The sequence below is a fragment of the Lipotes vexillifer genome, unplaced genomic scaffold (assembly GCF_000442215.2).
Source record: "Lipotes vexillifer unplaced genomic scaffold, Lipotes_vexillifer_v1.1 scaffold149, whole genome shotgun sequence".
NCBI lineage: Eukaryota > Metazoa > Chordata > Mammalia > Artiodactyla > Lipotidae > Lipotes > Lipotes vexillifer.
The window spans coordinates 3,054,239-3,072,913 of NW_006779962.1; the positions used below are offsets into that span (position 1 = coordinate 3,054,239).

At 58.4% G+C, this 18,675-nt stretch overlaps 2 protein-coding genes across 3 annotated transcripts in view; one reads left to right on the forward strand and one right to left on the reverse strand.

Annotated features, from left to right (window-relative positions):
* UCK1 (uridine-cytidine kinase 1) overlaps positions 1-2,887 on the forward strand; it is a 4,677-nt gene extending 1,790 nt beyond the window's left edge. The window contains exons 4-7 of the mRNA XM_007453118.1: positions 105-247; positions 338-432; positions 2,148-2,196; positions 2,706-2,887. Of these exons, the coding sequence (XP_007453180.1) occupies positions 105-247; positions 338-432; positions 2,148-2,196; positions 2,706-2,887 (469 nt within the window). The remainder of the gene's footprint in view (positions 1-104; positions 248-337; positions 433-2,147; positions 2,197-2,705) is intronic.
* Positions 2,888-4,594: 1,707 nt separating this feature from the next.
* Positions 4,595-18,675, reverse strand: part of POMT1 (protein O-mannosyltransferase 1) — a 14,632-nt gene continuing 551 nt past the window's right edge. Inside the window, exons 2-20 of one of the 2 annotated variants that reach the window (XM_007453120.1) lie at positions 18,240-18,391; positions 17,053-17,159; positions 16,833-16,883; positions 16,127-16,273; positions 15,230-15,341; positions 14,805-14,870; positions 14,626-14,719; positions 14,327-14,482; positions 13,410-13,540; positions 12,984-13,079; positions 11,797-11,889; positions 10,148-10,244; positions 8,675-8,767; positions 8,330-8,450; positions 7,919-8,016; positions 7,230-7,343; positions 6,387-6,513; positions 5,420-5,597; positions 4,595-4,766 (exon numbers count right to left, since the gene is read on the reverse strand). In XM_007453120.1, coding sequence (XP_007453182.1) covers positions 4,595-4,766; positions 5,420-5,597; positions 6,387-6,513; positions 7,230-7,343; positions 7,919-8,016; positions 8,330-8,450; positions 8,675-8,767; positions 10,148-10,244; positions 11,797-11,889; positions 12,984-13,079; positions 13,410-13,540; positions 14,327-14,482; positions 14,626-14,719; positions 14,805-14,870; positions 15,230-15,341; positions 16,127-16,273; positions 16,833-16,883; positions 17,053-17,159; positions 18,240-18,361 — 2,175 coding nt within the window. In that variant the 5' untranslated portion in view covers positions 18,362-18,391. Of the gene's footprint in view, positions 4,767-5,419; positions 5,598-6,386; positions 6,514-7,229; positions 7,344-7,918; positions 8,017-8,329; positions 8,451-8,674; positions 8,768-10,147; positions 10,245-11,796; positions 11,890-12,983; positions 13,080-13,409; positions 13,541-14,326; positions 14,483-14,574; positions 14,720-14,804; positions 14,871-15,229; positions 15,342-16,126; positions 16,274-16,832; positions 16,884-17,052; positions 17,160-18,239; positions 18,392-18,675 lie in introns of those variants that run through there. The other variant, XM_007453119.1, reaches the window with a different exon arrangement.

The following is an 18,675-nucleotide window of genomic DNA, read 5'->3' on the forward strand; positions in this document are numbered from 1 at the left end:
CCCCCCCCGCCGCCGCCGCCACCACCACGATCTGTCCGCAGCACGGAGTCCACACCCGGGGACTGAAGCTGACGGCAGGGCCCCTTCCCGGTCTCACCCTGCAGGTTAGCAGAGACCACGGCGGTCTACCCTGCAGATGTGGTCCTGTTCGAGGGCATCCTGGCCTTCTACAGCCAGGAGATCCGGGACATGTTCCACCTGCGACTCTTTGTGGACACTGACCCTGATGTCAGGCTGTCGCGAAGAGGTAAGGCGGACGTGGGCCTCTCTGCCCCTGGCCGGCCCGGCCACGGGCCCCGGGGGTCTGAAGGTCCCCACTCTGCTCCTGTCGCCACAGTTCTCCGGGACGTGCACCGCGGCCGGGAGCTGGAGCAGATCCTGACGCAGTACACCACCTTCGTCAAGCCGGCCTTCGAGGAGTTCTGCCTGCCGGTACCGCCTTCCGCTTGCTTGGGGACCTCCTTTTCTCCCTTTTCAGAAGGACCCCCGGTGTCCCGTTCTGTGGGAGCCAAGCCATGGATGGACGTGGTCTGCTGTATAAATGGAGAAGTTAGCTTCTTGTACCCACGTTCCCGAGGAGCCGTTCTCAGCTGTGAATGTGTCCTCTGTTCTCCCCATCACCCCTTCCCCACTGCCTCCTCCTCGCCGCCCGGCCCCTCCCCCCAGGCTTCACCCCTGGCGCCGGCACTGCCTCCCTCCTGGCCTGTCTGCATTTCTCCCCTGACCCACACCGTGCATTTCCTTCCCCGCCTTAGAACGGTGGGCTCCACAGGGGCAGGGATTTTTGTCTGTTGGCTGCCAAAGTGGTGTCTGGCACACAGTAGGTGCTCAGAAACGTCATCCATGCCGTGTGTTTCTCTGGCTGCCTTTGGCTGGCACTGGAAGGCCGGCCGGCCTATAGACGAGGAATTCACTGCTTGTGGCCATCTGTCTTCCTCCATCTCACAGTCTTCACTGTCACTAGATAGGACTTGCGTAAGGATTTAAAGGGGTATTGAACAATATTTTGCTTCTTAAAGAGAAAAATGAGGCACAAAGGAATTAGAACCAGGATTCCTGCTTTAGATAAACAGGACGAAGGAGTTCTGTTTCTGCTATTTCAAGAAAACATTTTTTATTTTACATTCATGTTCTCTGAAGTTTCTGGAAAGTGATCAGAAAAGTAAATTGACTGTTTTGCAGTTTGTCTTATTTACAGAAAGACATTTGGCAAAGTAGGTCGTTTACGGTAAAACTCCGGACTCCAGATGTGACCGGGTGCCCCTGGGTGGAAGCAGGACCGCTCTGGGCCGGACCCTCCGTCTCTCCCTCCCCTTTACCTGTAGCCACACAGCGAGTTGACGAGCTAGCCGTGTCCCCCGCGTCCCCAAAGGGAAGAGACCTTTCTTAGCTCTTTGCTGGGCTCCACCCCTCTTGGCCCCCGCAGCCCACTGTCCACAGCCCCATGGGAGGCAGCCCTGGCCCTCTCGCGCTCACGTCTCCCGTGGGTCTCCACTGCCTGCGGACACAGCTGCCCCAGGACTTGGTCCCGCCTGCCCCCGTGGCTAATCTGTGTGACAGGCCTCCTTGGCCCAAATCCACACGCTGGCAACACTCAGCGATCTGCAGTTCTGTCTCTGGGCCCAGACCGTTTCCTCCCTTGCCTCCCTCCGCTGCTTCAGATTCGGCCCCCTCAGCAGCATCTGGTTGGGGTCCCTCCTCGGTGGTGCCACAGGGTGCCCAACAGGGAGCGAGTTCCTCGGCGTGGGAGCAGATGAGGGGCAGGGAAGGAACGGGAGCAGGTCCTCGCGTGCAGCGCAGCCCTGCTCTCACAGGGTCAAGAACCCTGTGTGTAGTGGGCCAAGTGTGTAGTCACTCGGCCCAGAGAACCAGGCGGTCAGCACAGAGAACTGGCCCCTACAGCAGTGCTCATGAGAGACAAGCATCTCAGAGACGCCGGAAGACAAGCGCTGTTAGAGCTTGTCTCAGCTCACCTTCCCTCACTTCTGGGGTCACCGTCTCTCACCTGGTTGACAGATACCCTGAATCCCTGCCCCCCCATCTGCCATGACGGGCCCGGGCTTGCTTCCCTGCATCTAGCCCCAAGCAAGCTGAAACCATCCGGGGGACAGGGATCCTTACGAGACTTTCCTTTCCTTGCCTTGCAGACGAAGAAGTATGCTGATGTGATAATCCCTCGAGGGGTTGACAACATGGGTAAGGACCAGGCCTGCCGGCTGCCCCCACTCCTCCCAGGACCCTGAAGCAGGCACTGCCCATCCTGTCGTGGTTACTGAGACACCCCCAGCGCGTGAGGCCTGTCTGTGTACATCTGTGGCACAGGTTTCAAATGCACTTGGAAAAACAGTTAACACATTGTACACGTTAAACTGACACAATGCATTATGTCAATTATATCTCAGGGAAGCTGGCGGGAAAAAAAAATATATGGAAAACTGACAGGGAGTCACTCATTAGCAGAAGGTATCTTAACCACGGTTAGTTAACAGAAACCCTCGCCGACCGAGCCAGGTAGGCTTTATTGTGCTCAGGCCCCAGCGTGCACTTGTCTGTCTGCTGAGACTCAGCGCCACACAGATGCTGCAGGGAGGAAAACCGTGTGCTTCACCAGTTAGCGCCAGGTTGGCGCTGGGCGGGCATCCCTCCCGGCGTGTCGCGATGGAGAGTGGGGGCAGCTGACCCAGCTCTGTCTGTCTCTGCTGCAGTGGCCATCAACCTTATCGTGCAGCACATCCAAGACATCCTCAACGGCGACATCTGCAAGTGGCATCGCGGAGGGTCCAACGGGCGCAGCTACAAGAGGACGTTTCCTGAGCCGGGAGACCACCCCGCAGTGCTGACCTCTGGCAAACGGTCGCACCTGGAGTCCAGCAGCAGGCCCCACTGAGGAGTGGGGTGCTCAGCTCCCGCGGGTCCAGAGATGCCCCCCCCTGCCCCTAAACACACAACCGTGGCCGGGGTGGTGCTGGAGTCCAGGCGTCCCTCGGTAATTCAGGAAACCTGGACGAGTTATTCAGACTGGGTCTGACAGGATGTCTGCAGGCAGCCCTGACCTTTCCACCCGCTTCCTCACATCACAGAGGCTTAAAGGTCTCTTTAGTTACTGAGAAACGCCACAGAACGTGTGGTGAGCGAGTCACATATTTGGGGAACGTTGAAGAGAGAGCCCGGACGCTGTGATTTTGACAGTGGACCCACAGCAAGAGAGACTAGTATGATGTGGTTCACACACGTGTAACTGAAAAGTGTAAAGAGGTAACACTCCTTTTTATGTGTTACACAACCACACGTTTTCTGTTTTAGTCCGTCGCTGACACCATGCTCGCTGTGACCTAGTAACCCAATTTCATGACCCACCAGCAAGGTTGTGCTCCTGGTACACACTGACCTGGTACACGAGGGGCCATAGACCTGTGCTCCGGCCTGTGCTCGGAAGGCAGAACCAGGAGGGAGCCCTGGGGAGCAAGCTTTTCCTTAACCAGCACCAAACACAAGCAGGGCCCCCACCTGCCCAGCCCGAGTCTGCGTGCTTGGGGGTCTGCCTTCTGGCGGGCACAGTGTCCTCACGCAGTCCTACTCAGGGCCCCTGAGCCCAGGCTGCTGTCTGGACAGGTCTTTCCTGGTGTCGCCCTCGGCCAGGTCAAGGGCACATCACCTCCAGTCAAGGCGTGTGTGGACCAGAGAGGCGTGAGCAGATGCCACAGCCCAAAGGTGGCCGGTCCCCGGTGCTCACGCGGCGTCCGCGCCTCACAAGCAGTCATGGTCTTGTCCTCGTTTGTCCTCCCTCCCACGCGGCTGTTTCTGCAAAAGCCACCAGCTGTCAAGTTCTAACTGTAGTTCCACAGGGACATCAGTTGAGCTCAGCTGAGCACGGTGGCTGGTTTCTGATGACTGTGAAAGTTTTGTCAAACTTACTGTGCCCTTTTGGGGAGAGATCCAATAAATAATACCAAATATGAATGTCACTTTGTCCCTTTTTAATTACATTAAGAAAAGGCAGATTCAGGACGAGGAAATGTATGGATGACACAAACCCTGACGGTTGAAGAGGCTAGTCGCTCACGCACCTCTCAGCAGGCTCTCCGGGCAGCGGTTAGGGTCAGCGATGGCGAGGAGGAACAGCCAGCCTCGCACAACCTCCTCAGGCTGGTGCTGCAGTAGCTCGTGTGCCCCTGAACCATGAGGGTGATTCCCCGCGGCCTCAAGGGGTCAGCAGGTCAGCAGGTCAGCGGGCCAGTCAGCCAAAGCCCACCACCAGCCTCTGACAGCAAGACCGGGGCCTCCCTGCCTTCATCTAGGCCGACAGGAGCCCCACGCCGGCCGCTCCACACTCGGCTAGTTCACGGGGCTCCTAGGAGTCAGCAGACGTGGAGGGCGTTGTTCTTTATGGTCCGGGGAAGACAGACTTTGCTCAAAACGAGGTGCTCGTCAGAGGACTGTTTCAACAGCGAAACCAGAACAGAATCCCTGCCGAGCCTGAGTCTCCACCACGCTCAGAGCCACTCTGCGTTGTCAGAAGTAAACACGCTCATAAGACGGCTCTACTTTGTCCTGACCTGGCCCTGCCGTCCGCCACTGTGTCCGCGTCCTGCTACTATTTCCGGATCAGGATATCCCAGCTGTCTTTCCAGCGAAGGGCCTTGAGTTCGCTGGGCGAGAGTGACCTGTCCCCGTAGGTTAGCGGGCGCAGCGTGTTGGACACATGACAGGCAGAGGCAAACCACGCCACGACCAGCGCACCGAAGAGGCTCCTCTGGAGCTGGGACCTGCCGGCCCAGGGCGGAGCACGGGCGTGGGGAGGCCGACCCCTCCCCACCACGATGTCCTCTGGGCATCCGTCGCCCACGTGGTCACCTACCCCGGCCTTTCCTTCCTCCAGCCACCCCCTGCCTGACCATCAGCCCTCACCACGTCCTGCCCGATGAGCTAAGCCCCACCCTCCTCACTCGCTCTGCTTCCAGAATTCCGCAGCTTCTGCTCCATCTAAGGTCTGATGCCGGGGTATTGCCCCCGAACCCCCCGTGAGCACAGTGCAGCCCTCCTGACGTACTACCAGGCTCCTGGGGACCAAAGAGAGAGGGCTCCCCCTCTGCCCTGGCCTCCCGAACTCGCTCTGGTTTACAAAGCTTCCTGGTTTATCTCTGCCATGCACCACGCAGTCCGGCCACGAACCACCGGCTGCTCCGGGTCACGCCCCACGTTTCCCTTTCCTTCTCTTTGCTCCTGGTGCTCGCCAGGCCCTGAGGGCCTTCCCCATCTGCCGTGCACATCAGCCACCTACCTTCCTCTCCCGGCAGCCTCTGAACCCCTGCAGAGCCTTGCTTGTGATCCTAACCCCATCTGCATCACACTGGAATCGCCATTCAAGACTCCCCTAGACCCGGACCCCCAGGGGGGCGTGGCTGCCAAGGCCCCCTACCTGCACAGGTGGTCGCTGACGTGCTCCAAGACCACAGGAAGCAGCAGGATCTGGAAGGTGAGTGCGGGCAGGTAGTGGTAGAGAAAGAGCGTCTTCTCCATCATGAAGAAGGGGACGTAGTTCACGGCCCAGCCCCCGGCGCACAGAGCCCCGGCCAGCACCCAGCGCGGCCAGCAATCTGCGGGAAAAGGCCATCTCGAGCCGGCGCTGCCGACGGCCCAGCAGGCCGGCCTCCGCGTCCGTGAGGTGCACGCGAGCTCCGGCTCCTGATTTCTCTGTGTCCCCTCCCAGCCTTCCCACATTTCTGGAGGAAGGACAGACTGTCCTAAGAACCTCCTGTAACTTCCTGCTGGTACTACCGTCCCCTTCCTGAGAAATGCCAGCTTCCTGGGGGCCAGGCCCAGCTTATTCCCGACTGCCCGCTGGCCTTGGCTCACCCGGAGATTCCGAGCTGGGTCTCACTCCTCAGGGAGCAGTGGAGGGGCTGGACCCATGCACCCGCCCAGGAGAGCCGGGAGTCAGTGGAGAGAACGGCCAGCTCGGAGCTGAGCCCAGAGGAGGCGCCTCCCTGCCCCTGACGGCCTTTGGGGCCCTGCCCTGCCCTGGATGTTCACTCCTTTCCTGTGTCAGGATGGTCTGAAGGGGGTCTCTGTCCTTGCAGACCACCACCCTTGACTAAGTGCCCGCTGGCGCCTCTGTCCCATCAGCCACTTCCAGGGTCCTGGGGTCAGGAAGCAATTCCTGCCCGACACCTGCACGTCCCCGGAGAAGCCTTGAAGGCGATGCGGGGACTGGACTGCAACATTCTGTCTCTGGGGAAGAGACAGAAGTTCCCTCGAGGCAGAAACAAAGAGGTGGCCTCAAGGCCCTGCTTGCTGGTGCGGCTGGGCTGACCCCCGAAGCACAAGGAGCTCCCGTCAGAACCAGAAGGAGGGGGCGTGAGACGCGTGTGGGCAGCTGCACGGACCCTCAGGGAGGTCGCAGGCTCTTCTTTGGCGTCTGAACAGGTACCAGGTGAAGAGCAGGGCATACACCAGGGTGGCGAGGCTGGCCGAGGCCCAGATCACGATGTTTCCGAGCAGGTGGATCTGTGCCTGCGGGTGCACAGAGAGACCCTGTCACCTCAGCCAAGACGCCACAGCCCAGAGCAGACACGGGCACCCACCACACCCTCCGCCCTCACTGCCAGGACGGACGTGCGAAGGTTCTCAGCTCCGTAAGCTGAAACTGAGAACCGGGAGTAGACGGGATTCTGTCCTGACAACAGAGCTGCTCCCAGGGGAGCTGATGCAGAGCTGCAGAGCGCTGAGGACCTGCTCATCTCAGACCCCGCTTCTCAGCGAGCCGTGGCCTTCCACTTCCGGGGGGAGAGGAAAAGGGCGAGCATCTTGAGTACATACCCCCCCTCAGCGGGTAATTACTGGGCACCCGCTACGTGCTGCGTTTGCTCTCCCAGGTGAAGAGAAATGATGTACAGGGAAACAGAGCACTGACCAGCCCAGACGCCATGTGTCATGCGGGAAATCAACCAGGGCTGTTTTAAAAACCACGTCTGCCAGAGAAGGGGAGCCATGCGCTCCCACCGCAGCCACCGAGCCTGGTTTCCCTCGACCTGTGGACAAGCTAGGACCCGACTCCTTGGCATCTCAGGGCAGCTCTGGCCTCGAGCTGCCAAAGCACTAAAAACAAGTCCCAGGATTTTGTTAGGGAAGCGCAGGAAGGCTGGGACTTGGTCGGATGCAACAGCTGCTCTTAACATCACAGAACTCCCAGGCGCAAGACAGCTCTGCCGCACAGACGCTCTGCTTACACTGGTCCTGGGGTGCAGCCAGTAGGCGATGTTGGTGTCTAGCGTGACCCAGTCCAGCGGCGTGGAGCTGTATTTGTGTTCGGAATCGTCGCTTCTCACTGTCAGCATCCGCCACTGCGGAAAGCAGAGGCCGCTGGGAGTCACACGGACAGCCAGCCGCCTTCATCGCTCAGGGATCTGCCAGAGGGCAGAGTAAACTGCTGCCCCTCTCACGTGGGCGTCCAACCTCAAATTCACTTAGATCATGCCACAGAGGCAGCGCAACGGGCTGAGGAGCCCAAGAGGCACCTACCCCTGGGCTCCAGTCGCCTCGTCTGTTTAAGGGATGGGACTGGGCACTAAGGGTGCTTTTAGATTTGGGACCCTGAGTTCTCTGGGGCTGCACCGTGTTGACCGTGGCCCGTCCTGCCCTGACCTGTGTGCAGTGTCACTCTGCTGCACAGTCTCCTTGGCTCCTGACTGTTCCTGCCGGCAGAGCCACAAGGCAGGAGAGCCAGGAGGCAGGGGACCGACAGCGCCAGGCATGTACTTAAGAGTGGACAGAGGGAAATACTCCCTCCCTGCCGAGTCAGGTCCCAGTTTAAAGGCTGACACTGGGCAGATGGGAGTTCTACAGACTGCAGTGCCTTCCCTGGCGAGGAGCCAGCACCCAGTGGGCAAGGTTGCCCACCCCTCCGCCCGCCTGTCACCTGCAGCTCCGAGAATCTGGCCATGAAGCTGAGGTTTCTGCTGACGTCCGTCTGCGTAGGGGAGTGCAGCTCCAGTTCCCTCTCCTTCTGCTCCTGGCCTGGCAGACACACCGGAACCCAGAAGATACAAGCAGAACCAGATCAGGGAGCTCCCAGTGGCAGCTGCCAGCTGCTTTTCAAACAACCCGCCAGGACTCAGTCAGAGTGCGCCACTCCACGTGGTTTTCCCCACAGTACACGGCCCACCCACCCGCTCAGCATCCTTCGAGTCAGAAAGCTCGGCTTGCCCTGCCTTCCAGGGACACCGGACCCCACCCCGAGTCCTATCACCGCTCCAGCTACAGGGGGAGGGCGAGGGTCTGCAGCGGAGCACGGAGCGCACGTGGCCCCTCCCACGCGGCTGGGGCTCACTCCTGCCGTAGCGGTGTTCCTCCACGCTCCACACGGCGCTCCCGTGGTAGCCCCGGGACAGCTGCTCCCCGACCACCTCCAGCTGCCGAAAGCCCCAGTCCGGGAGGGGCGCCCCGCTCAGCTGGCGAAGAGAAGTGGGGAGGGTGTGAGGGAGGGCCCGGCTCAGCCTGGCCCCGGGGGACCCCACCCCGGTCACTTGGCCAGCAGCTGACAAGGGCGGCCGGCTCTCCTCTGGGGAGTGTCATGATAGGGTTTGGTTCTGAGCAGTCACAGAGGGCCCTCACCACTCCCGCAACACTTCATTCTGTCCCACCTGGCAGGACTGTGTGAGGCAGCATCACTGACCTTGAGGATGGCTGAGGTGTTCACGTGCACAAACCGGACCTCTGACAAGATGGTCTTCCAGACGTCCGTGTCCGACTCTCTGTTCACGATGTCCTGTAAAAGCAGGTCTGGTCCGTTATTTCACTCTTTTTCAAATTTCCTTAAATGTAAAGCCGAAGACCAGTCAACACAGTGAGACTGATTTGGTCTGATACGAGGGGACAGTCCCCCAAGGGGAGCTGACGGCTGATCCCAGACCGTGTCATCAACTTTATTGCTGACGCCTGTGCAAGGTGCTGGAGGGGGGTGGTCAGAGGGAGGCGGACACTGCCCTCCTCCAGAGACTGCACAGGGCAGCCTTTTCAGTGGGGACTTAAAGACGGAAGCTCACCCTTGAGCTTCTGCGACGCCTGATGGTGCGCAAAGATGGTGCAAAGGAAGGTCAGAGACTGTCCCTGGAAAGATGCCCTTAGAGGGCACTCCTGACACTGGGTAATAGAAAACTAACGTCTGAAGAGCTTGGCGCTGCCATATTTAACTTACTGGAGCCTGGCGATGACCCCGGGAGGTCATGTAGCTACTGACAAGAAAGAACCCGAGGGGCTAAGTGAGGACAGGACAAGGAGGCCAGGCCGGGTCTCACCCTCCGGTCAGCCGTCCTCTCTGCCTGTTCCCGGAGCTTCAGTTCCTGGAAACAGGGGCATGTGGGGCTCGAAGTGCCACCAGAGGGGCTGAGGAGCAGGAGAGGATCGGCAATGGGCCTTAGCAGCAAGGGGAGTGGGCAGGGCCTCCAGGAGAATCCTGGTGGTGAGGGGCTGGTGCAACGACTCACATCAGAGGAGCACTAGGGGAGGGGACAGAGGCAGCTGCACAGACACCTGCATGAGACACAGAGCGCCAGCACAGAGACAGAGGCGGCCTCCACGGCCCCTGGCTTCGCGGAGAGCCAGCAGCGCCTGGCCTCACACCATCGAGAACCCGGCGGGGGGCCGGTGCTACAGGCGTGCAGCCCGTGGCGGCCCGGAGGTTAGCCCAGTGCAGCCACTGCACCGCCGCTGTGCTTCTCACGCGTGTCCCTGACTTCAGACGGTCTGACGGCCCAGTGACAGAACCTTCCTCCTGCCACTCTGCCCAGGGCACTGCCTGACCACAGGCCCAGGGCCCGGGAGGGCAGTGCCAGGAATCAACCCCCAGATGGCCCTGCCTGTCCCCAGGGAAACCCTTCTTAATCCCCGGTGAGGGTTGACAAAAGAGGCTCCCAGTGTGCTCAGGGCACTGGTTTGGAGGCCAAACAGTGGGAGGGACCTTCTGCCAGCAGTGCCACGTGAGCCCCATACGGAGTGCCCACCTGTCCAGCGTACCATAAGCTCCTTCCTCTGATAGAAGAAAACTACCCAGTTCCCCCTTTCCGTAGAACAGGCAGTCACTTGTCCTAAGGGGCGGCTTGGAATGGGCTGTGCTGCCAGCGTGCACGGTCGCTGGGGTTAGACTCACCAGCCTCCAGAGGTTCTGGGCGGGCATGGAGACATTGTAGTCGATGTAGCAGGACACCTCCTGGGAGTGAGGGCTCAGGGGGGCCGCGACGTCGTGCCTGGAAAACCAAACAGCGCTGCCGAGGGGCTTCCCGAGCTCCTCTGAAAGGCGCTCACTGTGCTTTTACGGGAAAAAAAACGCTTTTCAGGAAACAAAGCCAGCTCAGCCTTCAAGCACCACGGTTGCCACTCCAAGGATGCAGCACGTAGGAGCTGGGCGATAAATCAAACACGAGAGGGCAGAGACTCTGCAGTCATGACATCTCTGTGGGAATCTGGCAGACACCCATCTAAACCGTGGGGCCTGTCATCCCCCTTTCAGAGGACGAGCTGAGCCTGGGAGCTCACCCGGTCAGCCGGCAGCAACCTGAGGTCAGGTCTCGGAAATGGCTGGGGCGCCATGACTACTATCGGAGGACAACACGCCCAGAAACCCCGGCTCCCCTCGCCCACGCACTAGGAAACCGCGCTTCACCAGACTCCGCGCGAGGCCCCGCAGAGGAGCTGGGGACACTGAAGGAAGTCAGTCACGAGCGCAGGCCCTGTGAGTGCTACGAATGACACCCAACCAGAGCAGGCACAGCACACAGCAACGCTTTTGCTGCGGGGACATCTCAGCTGACACCTGAATAAAGTGAGCGAGTGGGCCACGGGGTGGGGTGTGTGTGTGTGGGGGGGGATCTGAGTTGAAGAAAATTCCAGGCAGACAGAGCAAGTGAAGGCCCCAGGGGGGCTGCACGTGGTCATTTTGGGGATAGTGGGGGCTAGGGTGACTGGAGTCACAGGGCCAGGTCCCGGGGGGCCTGCAGCCAGGGGAGGGGTGGGGTGTGATTCTGAGTGTGACAGTCACACTGGGAGTCACTGGAGGGATCTCCACAGAGACGTGAGGTCAGTGAGTAGAGTGCGTGTTTTTCAGAGGGAGCTGTGGCTGCCGTGTGCAGAAGGGGGCAGGCAGGGGGGTTCCCAGCATCGCAGGACAAAGGGAATGGGGCCTGGGCGGGGCGGGACGGGGCTGGGCGTGCAGACAGAAGGATGCGACCTTCGTGGATTTCCCGACACAGCGACTACAGGGGTCAGGGAAGAGGATGAGGACTGAGCAACCGGCTCCTTCCCCGGGAAGCAGAAGGGGAGGCAGAGAGCCCAGGCATCCAGCGGGGAGGCCGGGGCTGGGGCGCGAGTGTGGGGTCACTGAGACCCACGAGATGGCCCGAGAGGCCGGGTGGAAGGAGAGCAGAGGCGGCCTGGGCCCGTCAATATGCGGAGGCTGCCCAGAGGTCAAGCCAGGGAGGGTTCCTGATTCCATCCCCCAGCTGAGATCCTTCCTGAACTCACTTCTCCTTTCCGCGGGTCCCCCATCTGCAAGGACGCCCACACTTCATTCCAGGCAGGACTCTCCTCGTCACCCCGGCCTGTCACCCCGGCCCGTCACCCCGGCCACCCCTGCAGGACGGGTGAGAGGCTGCTGTCCCACTCAGATCGCTAAGGCTCTCCCCCTACCCTGCAACCACCACTAGGGGTCCCCTGCCCCCCAGCATCCAGGGCAGAGCCAGGCCAAAGGCAGTGGCGCACAGCAGCGGTCACGCTTTGCTCTGAACAGAGGAGGGGACTCACGTGTTGAGGAGGCGGGTGGTCATGCCGTGCACCAGCTGCACGATGTCGCCGTGCCGCACGGGCCTCGGGGGGTTGTTCACCACCAGCTGGTGCCTGGAAGAAAGTGTAGCTGCGCTCATGGGGCGGCAGGGGCCCTGGTCCTCGCTCGCACAGTGTGGAATCGCACAGCCGTCCGGTCACCGTGTTCCTTGTATGAGGTGAACGCGTGTGAAAACACAGCGCGTATGTTTTATTTAACTCTCTTCTGAGACCTCAGGTCACTTTCCAAGCTTCCTGGCGTGGCCCCACTAGTAGCCACCTTCACACTGACTGCAACTGCGCCATACCTGCTATGAATGCCCCCACCTGCCCCGAAATCCTTCTAACAGACTGTGGCTCCACGTTCGCTCAGTGAAAGTGGCAAGGGCCTATCAGACTCTGCCCCGCGCCTGGGAGCTGAGCATCTGGCAGAGCCAGACGGACGTGGCCACCACCCTCAAGTTACTGCACTGAGTGGGAACCAGGGAGCAAACATGTGGGCAGCCGGACAGTGGACACGCGGAAGCCAACGGGATGCTGACAGCGGGGAAGGTGGGGAGCCTGGGAGGCGGCCAGGCAGCGTCCCAGAGGAGCTGACTTTCAGGTGCTGAGTAAAAGGCCCCGGTGGGACCCTTCCAGGCTGCGGGGAGAGCGGTGCAGAGCCTGTGGCAGGAGCCTGCCTTCCTGCAGAAATGTGGGGCAGGGTGAGCGCTGCGAGGGGAGTGGGGCTGGAGACAGAGGGCGCGGCCCTGCAGACCAGTCGGGGACTGGATCCGTTCTAAGGGCCGTGGAGCTTGGAGCTCAGGGAGGGGTTTGAGCAGGAGCCTGACCTGACACCTGGGGGGGGCTGTGGGGTATCGGGGAGGCAGGCGTGGAAACAGATCGATGGGGGAGACGCACACCCTGACGGCAGAACCAACAGGACTGGCTGGGACTGGAGGCGGGGATGATGGCAGGGAGACGGGCGTCTGCAGGGCGGCGGGGAGTGGGGGCAGACCACGGGGTGGGGAGAGTCGGGACACGCCTGGCAACACCTGGAGGAGATGCTGGGTCCCTAAGTCCTGGACTGTGGGCTGCCCGGCACAGAGCCGGTCCCAAGGCTTTGCGGACGGAGCATGGACAGAGAGGAGGCCGGGACCGAGGCGAGGTGTCCCCCGACCAGTACTCACCTCCCGGGGTCCTTTACAATCCACCAGTTGTTGACATCCTTGAAGGGGTAGCAGGTCACCTGCTGCTGGTGGGAGCTGCCGCGGCCATTCTCGTATCTGCGAGAAGAGGGTACATCTGCGGGTGGGGCACCAAGGGGCCCGCGGCCTCCCCCTCCCCCCCACCAAGGTCCCTACAGACACCACCCAGTGAGCTGTCCAGATCCATTCACATCCCAGCGGGGCTGAAGATGTGAGCCCAGGCAGTGCCAGTCCCTATAGTGGTTTTACATGCAGAAATAACTAGTCTCGTCGATAATCGGGACCTGAGAGCTCAGTTTCTTTTTTGTCTCACAGACTTACTCACAGAAAGTGAGAGTTGGTAATAGCAAAAATGTGAAAAGTCAAAACACGTTATAACCTTCGAATTAAAAACGTCACTTTCCTTACATCACGGGGTAGGTGCTCTGGTGGGAATGAAGCCAGCAGGGCACAGGTTGGCCAAAGACGTTCTTCAGAGTGACCTGGGAACCGTAGGCCACCTCCAGGGGCTGGCCTTGCGTGATCCGCGCCAGCCCCCCCTGAGACAGGAGCAAAGGGGTGGCCGGTGAGAGGCAGAGAGAAAGCAAGAGCGTGACACCTCCGCCAGCCCCTCTGACAGCCGGGGTGTATTCCGGGTGCGGGCAGTTATCACTGTATCTCACAATTAGCTACAACTGCATGTGATATAATCCTGACATGTTATGCTGTATGACCACCGACCAGAGGCTGCCCTGGGCCAGGCGCTCACCTAACCCCTCCCCGCTCGTCCTTGCGGCTTGCAGGATCTCTGCTCTCCCACTACGGGTTGAACCCGGGCCCCAGCAGTGAAAGCGCAGAGTCCTAACCACTGGACTACCAGGGAATTCCCCCCATTCGTCCGTATTTACTTCTTACAGGCATCCCGTGATAAGAGCAGTTATGTCCATCTAACTCTGGGATTTGGGTGAGTGAAGAAATTTCCCCAAACACACAGAGATGGCTGTCAGCAGAGCCGGCCCTTAAGAGCAGGTCTGTCCAACTTCAGAGTCTACATTGCTGACACCACAATTGGAGCATTTTATTATTTTTGCAAAGCTACTTGAGCGAATGCCAGAGTCGCGTTTGTCCTGTGCAGCCTGGCACCTGCCCAGCAGGTCACACTGCAGAGAGCGGACCCCTTGTTCCCTCCTACACCGTCAGCATGTTCAGAATTCGTGTAGTGGTAGTGAAGCGACGCCTCACTTCTCGTTCTGGTTTTTCCTCTAAGGCCCACTTGCGGTGTTTCGTAAGAAAACTCTGAGTCTAGTGTGGCCTTCTTTCTAGGATGGCTGGGGTGTCACTTTTACCTCCAAGCTGGCCTGGAAAGCACTGGACATGATTTGGTCGTGGGGCCCGGAGCGGCAGAGCAGCAGCAGGTGGACATAGAAGAACAGCAGGTACACGAGGACGGGGATGACCAACAGGGCCACCGCTCGGGCGAGCAGGTGACAGAGCACACGGACCTGCCAGAGATGGAGGAGACGTCACCCCTGATTTGGGGAAGGCGGGCCCAGGTCTGTCCCCGCTCCGAGGCCTGTCATCAGGCGCTCCCTGCCCCCCGACCCCCCAGGGCCAGCCTCGCCCTGCCCAGGACGTCAGCACCTACGTTTGACAGCGTCTGGTCTCCTATCAGGTGCCAGGCGTGGACAGCGGCAACCCCGAGCACCAGTAAGTATGTGAACACACCCATATACTTGACGCTGAAGGGACACAACAGAGAGAAAGTTAAGACGAGACAAGCAGGGAGGACATGGCTGCTGCCCCAGACCTGTGGAGCAAACTCACCCGACTGCACAGGAGCAGGCCACACCCGTCAGTATCAACCAAAACCACCAGCTCGGAGAGAAGGGCCTGGAGCAAAGCACAGAAGCCGAGCTGGGAGATCAGAATGTCTCCCAAAGGCCAGAGAAGGTGCCCTCCTCAGAGATCTCGGGGTCAGATGGCTGCACCAAGCTCCAGGTACAAGGAAATGACTCCTCGTCTCCCCAGAGAGCAGCCAGTCCTGACAGAATTTTCCTTTTTGGCCAGACCATCTTTCCAGTTAGTCTGAGTTACAGAAAGATGAGGATTATTTGTAAAGTCAGCCAAGAGCCAGTCGAGGTGCCTGGGGCGGCTCCCGCGCGTGGAAAGGCATCAGACCTGCTCAGGTCGACCAACCCCCCGGACTCCTCTTTCTTAGTAACTAGAAGAGCACGTCCCATTTTCCATACCCGTGTTTCTGGGAGTTGGAGAACTTCAGGTAAGACAGCACGGCCAACAGGTTGAAAAATATCAACGCTGATTCCAAAAGCATCAGCCTTGACTGAGTGATCAGAGCGTTCTCTGTCGGGGAAATGACACGGGCGTCAGGTGTTGGGCAGCGAGGGCAAACGTCCACGAGAAAGGGCCCTTGTCAAACGACCCAGAGCGTGAGGGTGGCAAGTTTGGGCTCGGGGTGGCTGGAAGGGGACACGCCCCGGAACCACGGAGGCCGCTTCTGAGGTGTGAATCAAGCCTCCCCAGACCTGGGGGACCCTGGGGAAGTCACTGCCCTTCCTGAGCCTTCGTTTTCCTCGTCTGAAAAAAGAAATACAGATTCTGCAGGCCGCCTGGACGTCCTAACACTCCGTGGGCACAGGGGCCCAGTTAGGGTCGTCACTCAGCAGACATGAATTCTTTTTATTTTCATCTGACTTAATGTCCTTTGTTCATAGACCTGGGCCAAGAGATCCCTTCTGAGGAATACCCACTAATTCCTGAGTCCATCTCCACTGGTCAAGGCCTGGGAGGTGGGTGTACGGGGTAGCTTCTCATTCAAGGACAGACTCGGTTGCAGGGGGAGGTGCTCACGGCGGGCGAGCGTAGGAATACCGTTTGGGGCAGCCCCGCTACACACGGCTGCACCTCCATGATGTCACAGTCTGCACACACAGCTCCACAATCCCCCGGCCTGGGAGTGGGGTGACTCCCAGAGTCCAATCTGGACACACTGGATGTGTGTCCTTCCATCCTGCGAACAGCAGACACTGCAGGGGGGCACGTCTACTAAACCCTGAGCCCTCCGGGGCCGCACAGACATTAAACAAGGGCTGGTGCTGGGATCTTCCCTGCGTCCCACCAGGCCTTACCGATCAGAATCAGAAGAGCGGCCCCCACGGCGGCACAGTGAGAGAAGCCGAGCTCCCACACGATCTGGTAGGCCATGGGCACCGACAGGGCCCCTGCAAGGGCCGGCAGCAGGCGCAGGGACCACACGGGCACGTTGGTGCTGTATTCTGGAAGAGCAACCACAGCGGGGCTGAGAGCACTGTGCACACACCACCTCCCTACACTGCAGTGTCTTTTCACACAGACTACCACGCTCACAGACTACAATGCAAGTATGCAAGGCTGGGGGCCCCATCAGGGACGGAGTGTGCAGGCCACGGGCAGGGGCCTTGAAAGAAGCTCCGTGTGGTCAAGGGCCAGTTCTCAGTAAGTATGGGAGTGATGCTGAGGACTCTGAAATGAGTTAATCCTTATTTATAAGTTTACCCCATCTATTTCCAAAAACATTGTGGCAACACATAACATTTACACGTACAAAAGATAACGGCAATCAGATGCCACATATGGCGAGCGTGCTACGTGTACCAAAAACCAGGGATAAAATACTTACTGTAACTAAACACTAAGGAATTTACCGGACTTTTTGAAAATCTTTCACTTGTACCCAAACATTTACCATACCTTGGATTCAGATGAATAAACCATAGTTGTTAATCCCTATGAGAGCTACGACCTCTCCAGTCTAATATATGCAAGTTAATAAGGGAAACGAAAATGACATTTTACCTGCTCCAATTCTGTTCCACAAAAAGTTGCCATCAAATCCTCCTAAATAACCTAAAACAGAAGATGAATCAGTAACTATCCTGTTCAGTAAATATTTCTGAAGCACCAAACTTCGGCAGTCAATAGGGGAACAATAATAAAGAGTAAGACACCGCTTCTGCCCTGGAGAAATGTCACCTATAAGTGTTAAAGGGCCACCTCTCTTAATAATGAATCCTACCTCCCAAGGCCAGCAGCATGTGGCCAAACGGTGGTCCGCTGCCATCCAAAAAGAAGATCCGCTTCATGTAAAAAGAGACGTACTGCCCATAATACACTTCATCAAAACTGCAAAGCAAACCCATGATATAGTCAAGTGGAAACCTTAACCGTACGCAAAAGGCATGAGGGTAAATGCACACCTGTGTCTCCAAATGACTTTGGAGAGTGACAGCAACCGTCAGACTTTTGCCCCAACTATGAAGACACGTGTGCAGCATCACACATCCATAAGGACAGGAAGGGAAACGCCCCACGAAAGTTGGGCATTCAGGAGGCTTTCCTGACACGGGTTTTATTTCTCTCCCTGTGTTTGGGTTTAGGGTGTACTGTGAGCCAGTCTCCAAAAGGCCTCCTGAACGCAAAGCTAGTCTGCCTGTCCACCAGCGGGCCTGCAGCTAAGAGTCGGAATCAGACCTGGTGACCCGACAAAACAGGTGTAAAAGGCAGGCACGCAGGCTCCAGCCGCAACAAACCTCTTTCAATCAGGGGCTTTCACTGACATTAAGGAACTGCTGGCAACTTGTTAGGTGTGATGATGCTACTGTGGTCACGTGATTTTTAAGAATCCTGAGCTTTTAGAGATAGATACTGAATTGTTTACAAATGAAACACAGTGTTTATGATGTGCTTCAAAAAAATCCACTGCAGCAAAGGGGTTGGCTATGAGCTGGTAACTGTTGAAGCTGGGTGATGAATATACCATTCTCTGTATGTTTGTATCTGTTTGACATTTGCCATAATAAAAAGTTAAGTGAAAAAGAACACATGTATTAATCAGATAATGAACAGCCCTTTAATAATAACAGCAATCATTTCCCATTACGACAAAGAACACACTCTAGTATCAGTGAGGACTCACTTCCAAATTCCTCAATCTTCAGCCCTCCACTCTCCAGACTGTCATAGGTCACCCAAGGCTACTGCACCCACTACTGACCTACGGGGCAAGACCAAACAGGTGGCCTCTGCAGGCGCTGTCCTGGGGACAAGCTGGTCTCTCCTCTAACCGCCAAAGACACCCATCACCAGGAAGCCCGGAATTTTACTCTCCCATTTACGCTGTTCAAAAAGGCACTTCCTGTCACCAATGCACTGAACAAATTACAGTTCCTTCCGATGCACCCAAAATGGAGTTGCTTGGCTTACACCACGGCCCTTGGATAGGCAAGCTGCCACAGTCGGCTCAGCAACCCCACCGCGGTCAGAGCCACGACATTCAAGTTGATGTCAGCTGTCACCACCACAGGGCGCTGCAAAAATCCCAACATCTTGTAGAAAAGCGGGCCGGGTAGGATGCCCTGGAAAAGCAGGGAAGAGTTGTCATCAGAACACAGGTGGCCCCCTGAAAGGCTCGAAAGACGCTGTGACAGGACCCTGCTTTCACGAGCGATCAACCGAGGTGGGAATCTGAGGACTCAATATTCACTCACTCCACCAACACCTGCTGGGCGCTGCCGGTCAATGAGACGGCCTCCTGGGCCCTCCCCACCTGGGCAGTGTGGCCAGCTTACAGCGCGGTGACCTCCACCCCCTGAGGCTCAGAGCCTCCACATCTGCGCCAAGATCCTCCCTCCCCTCCCCT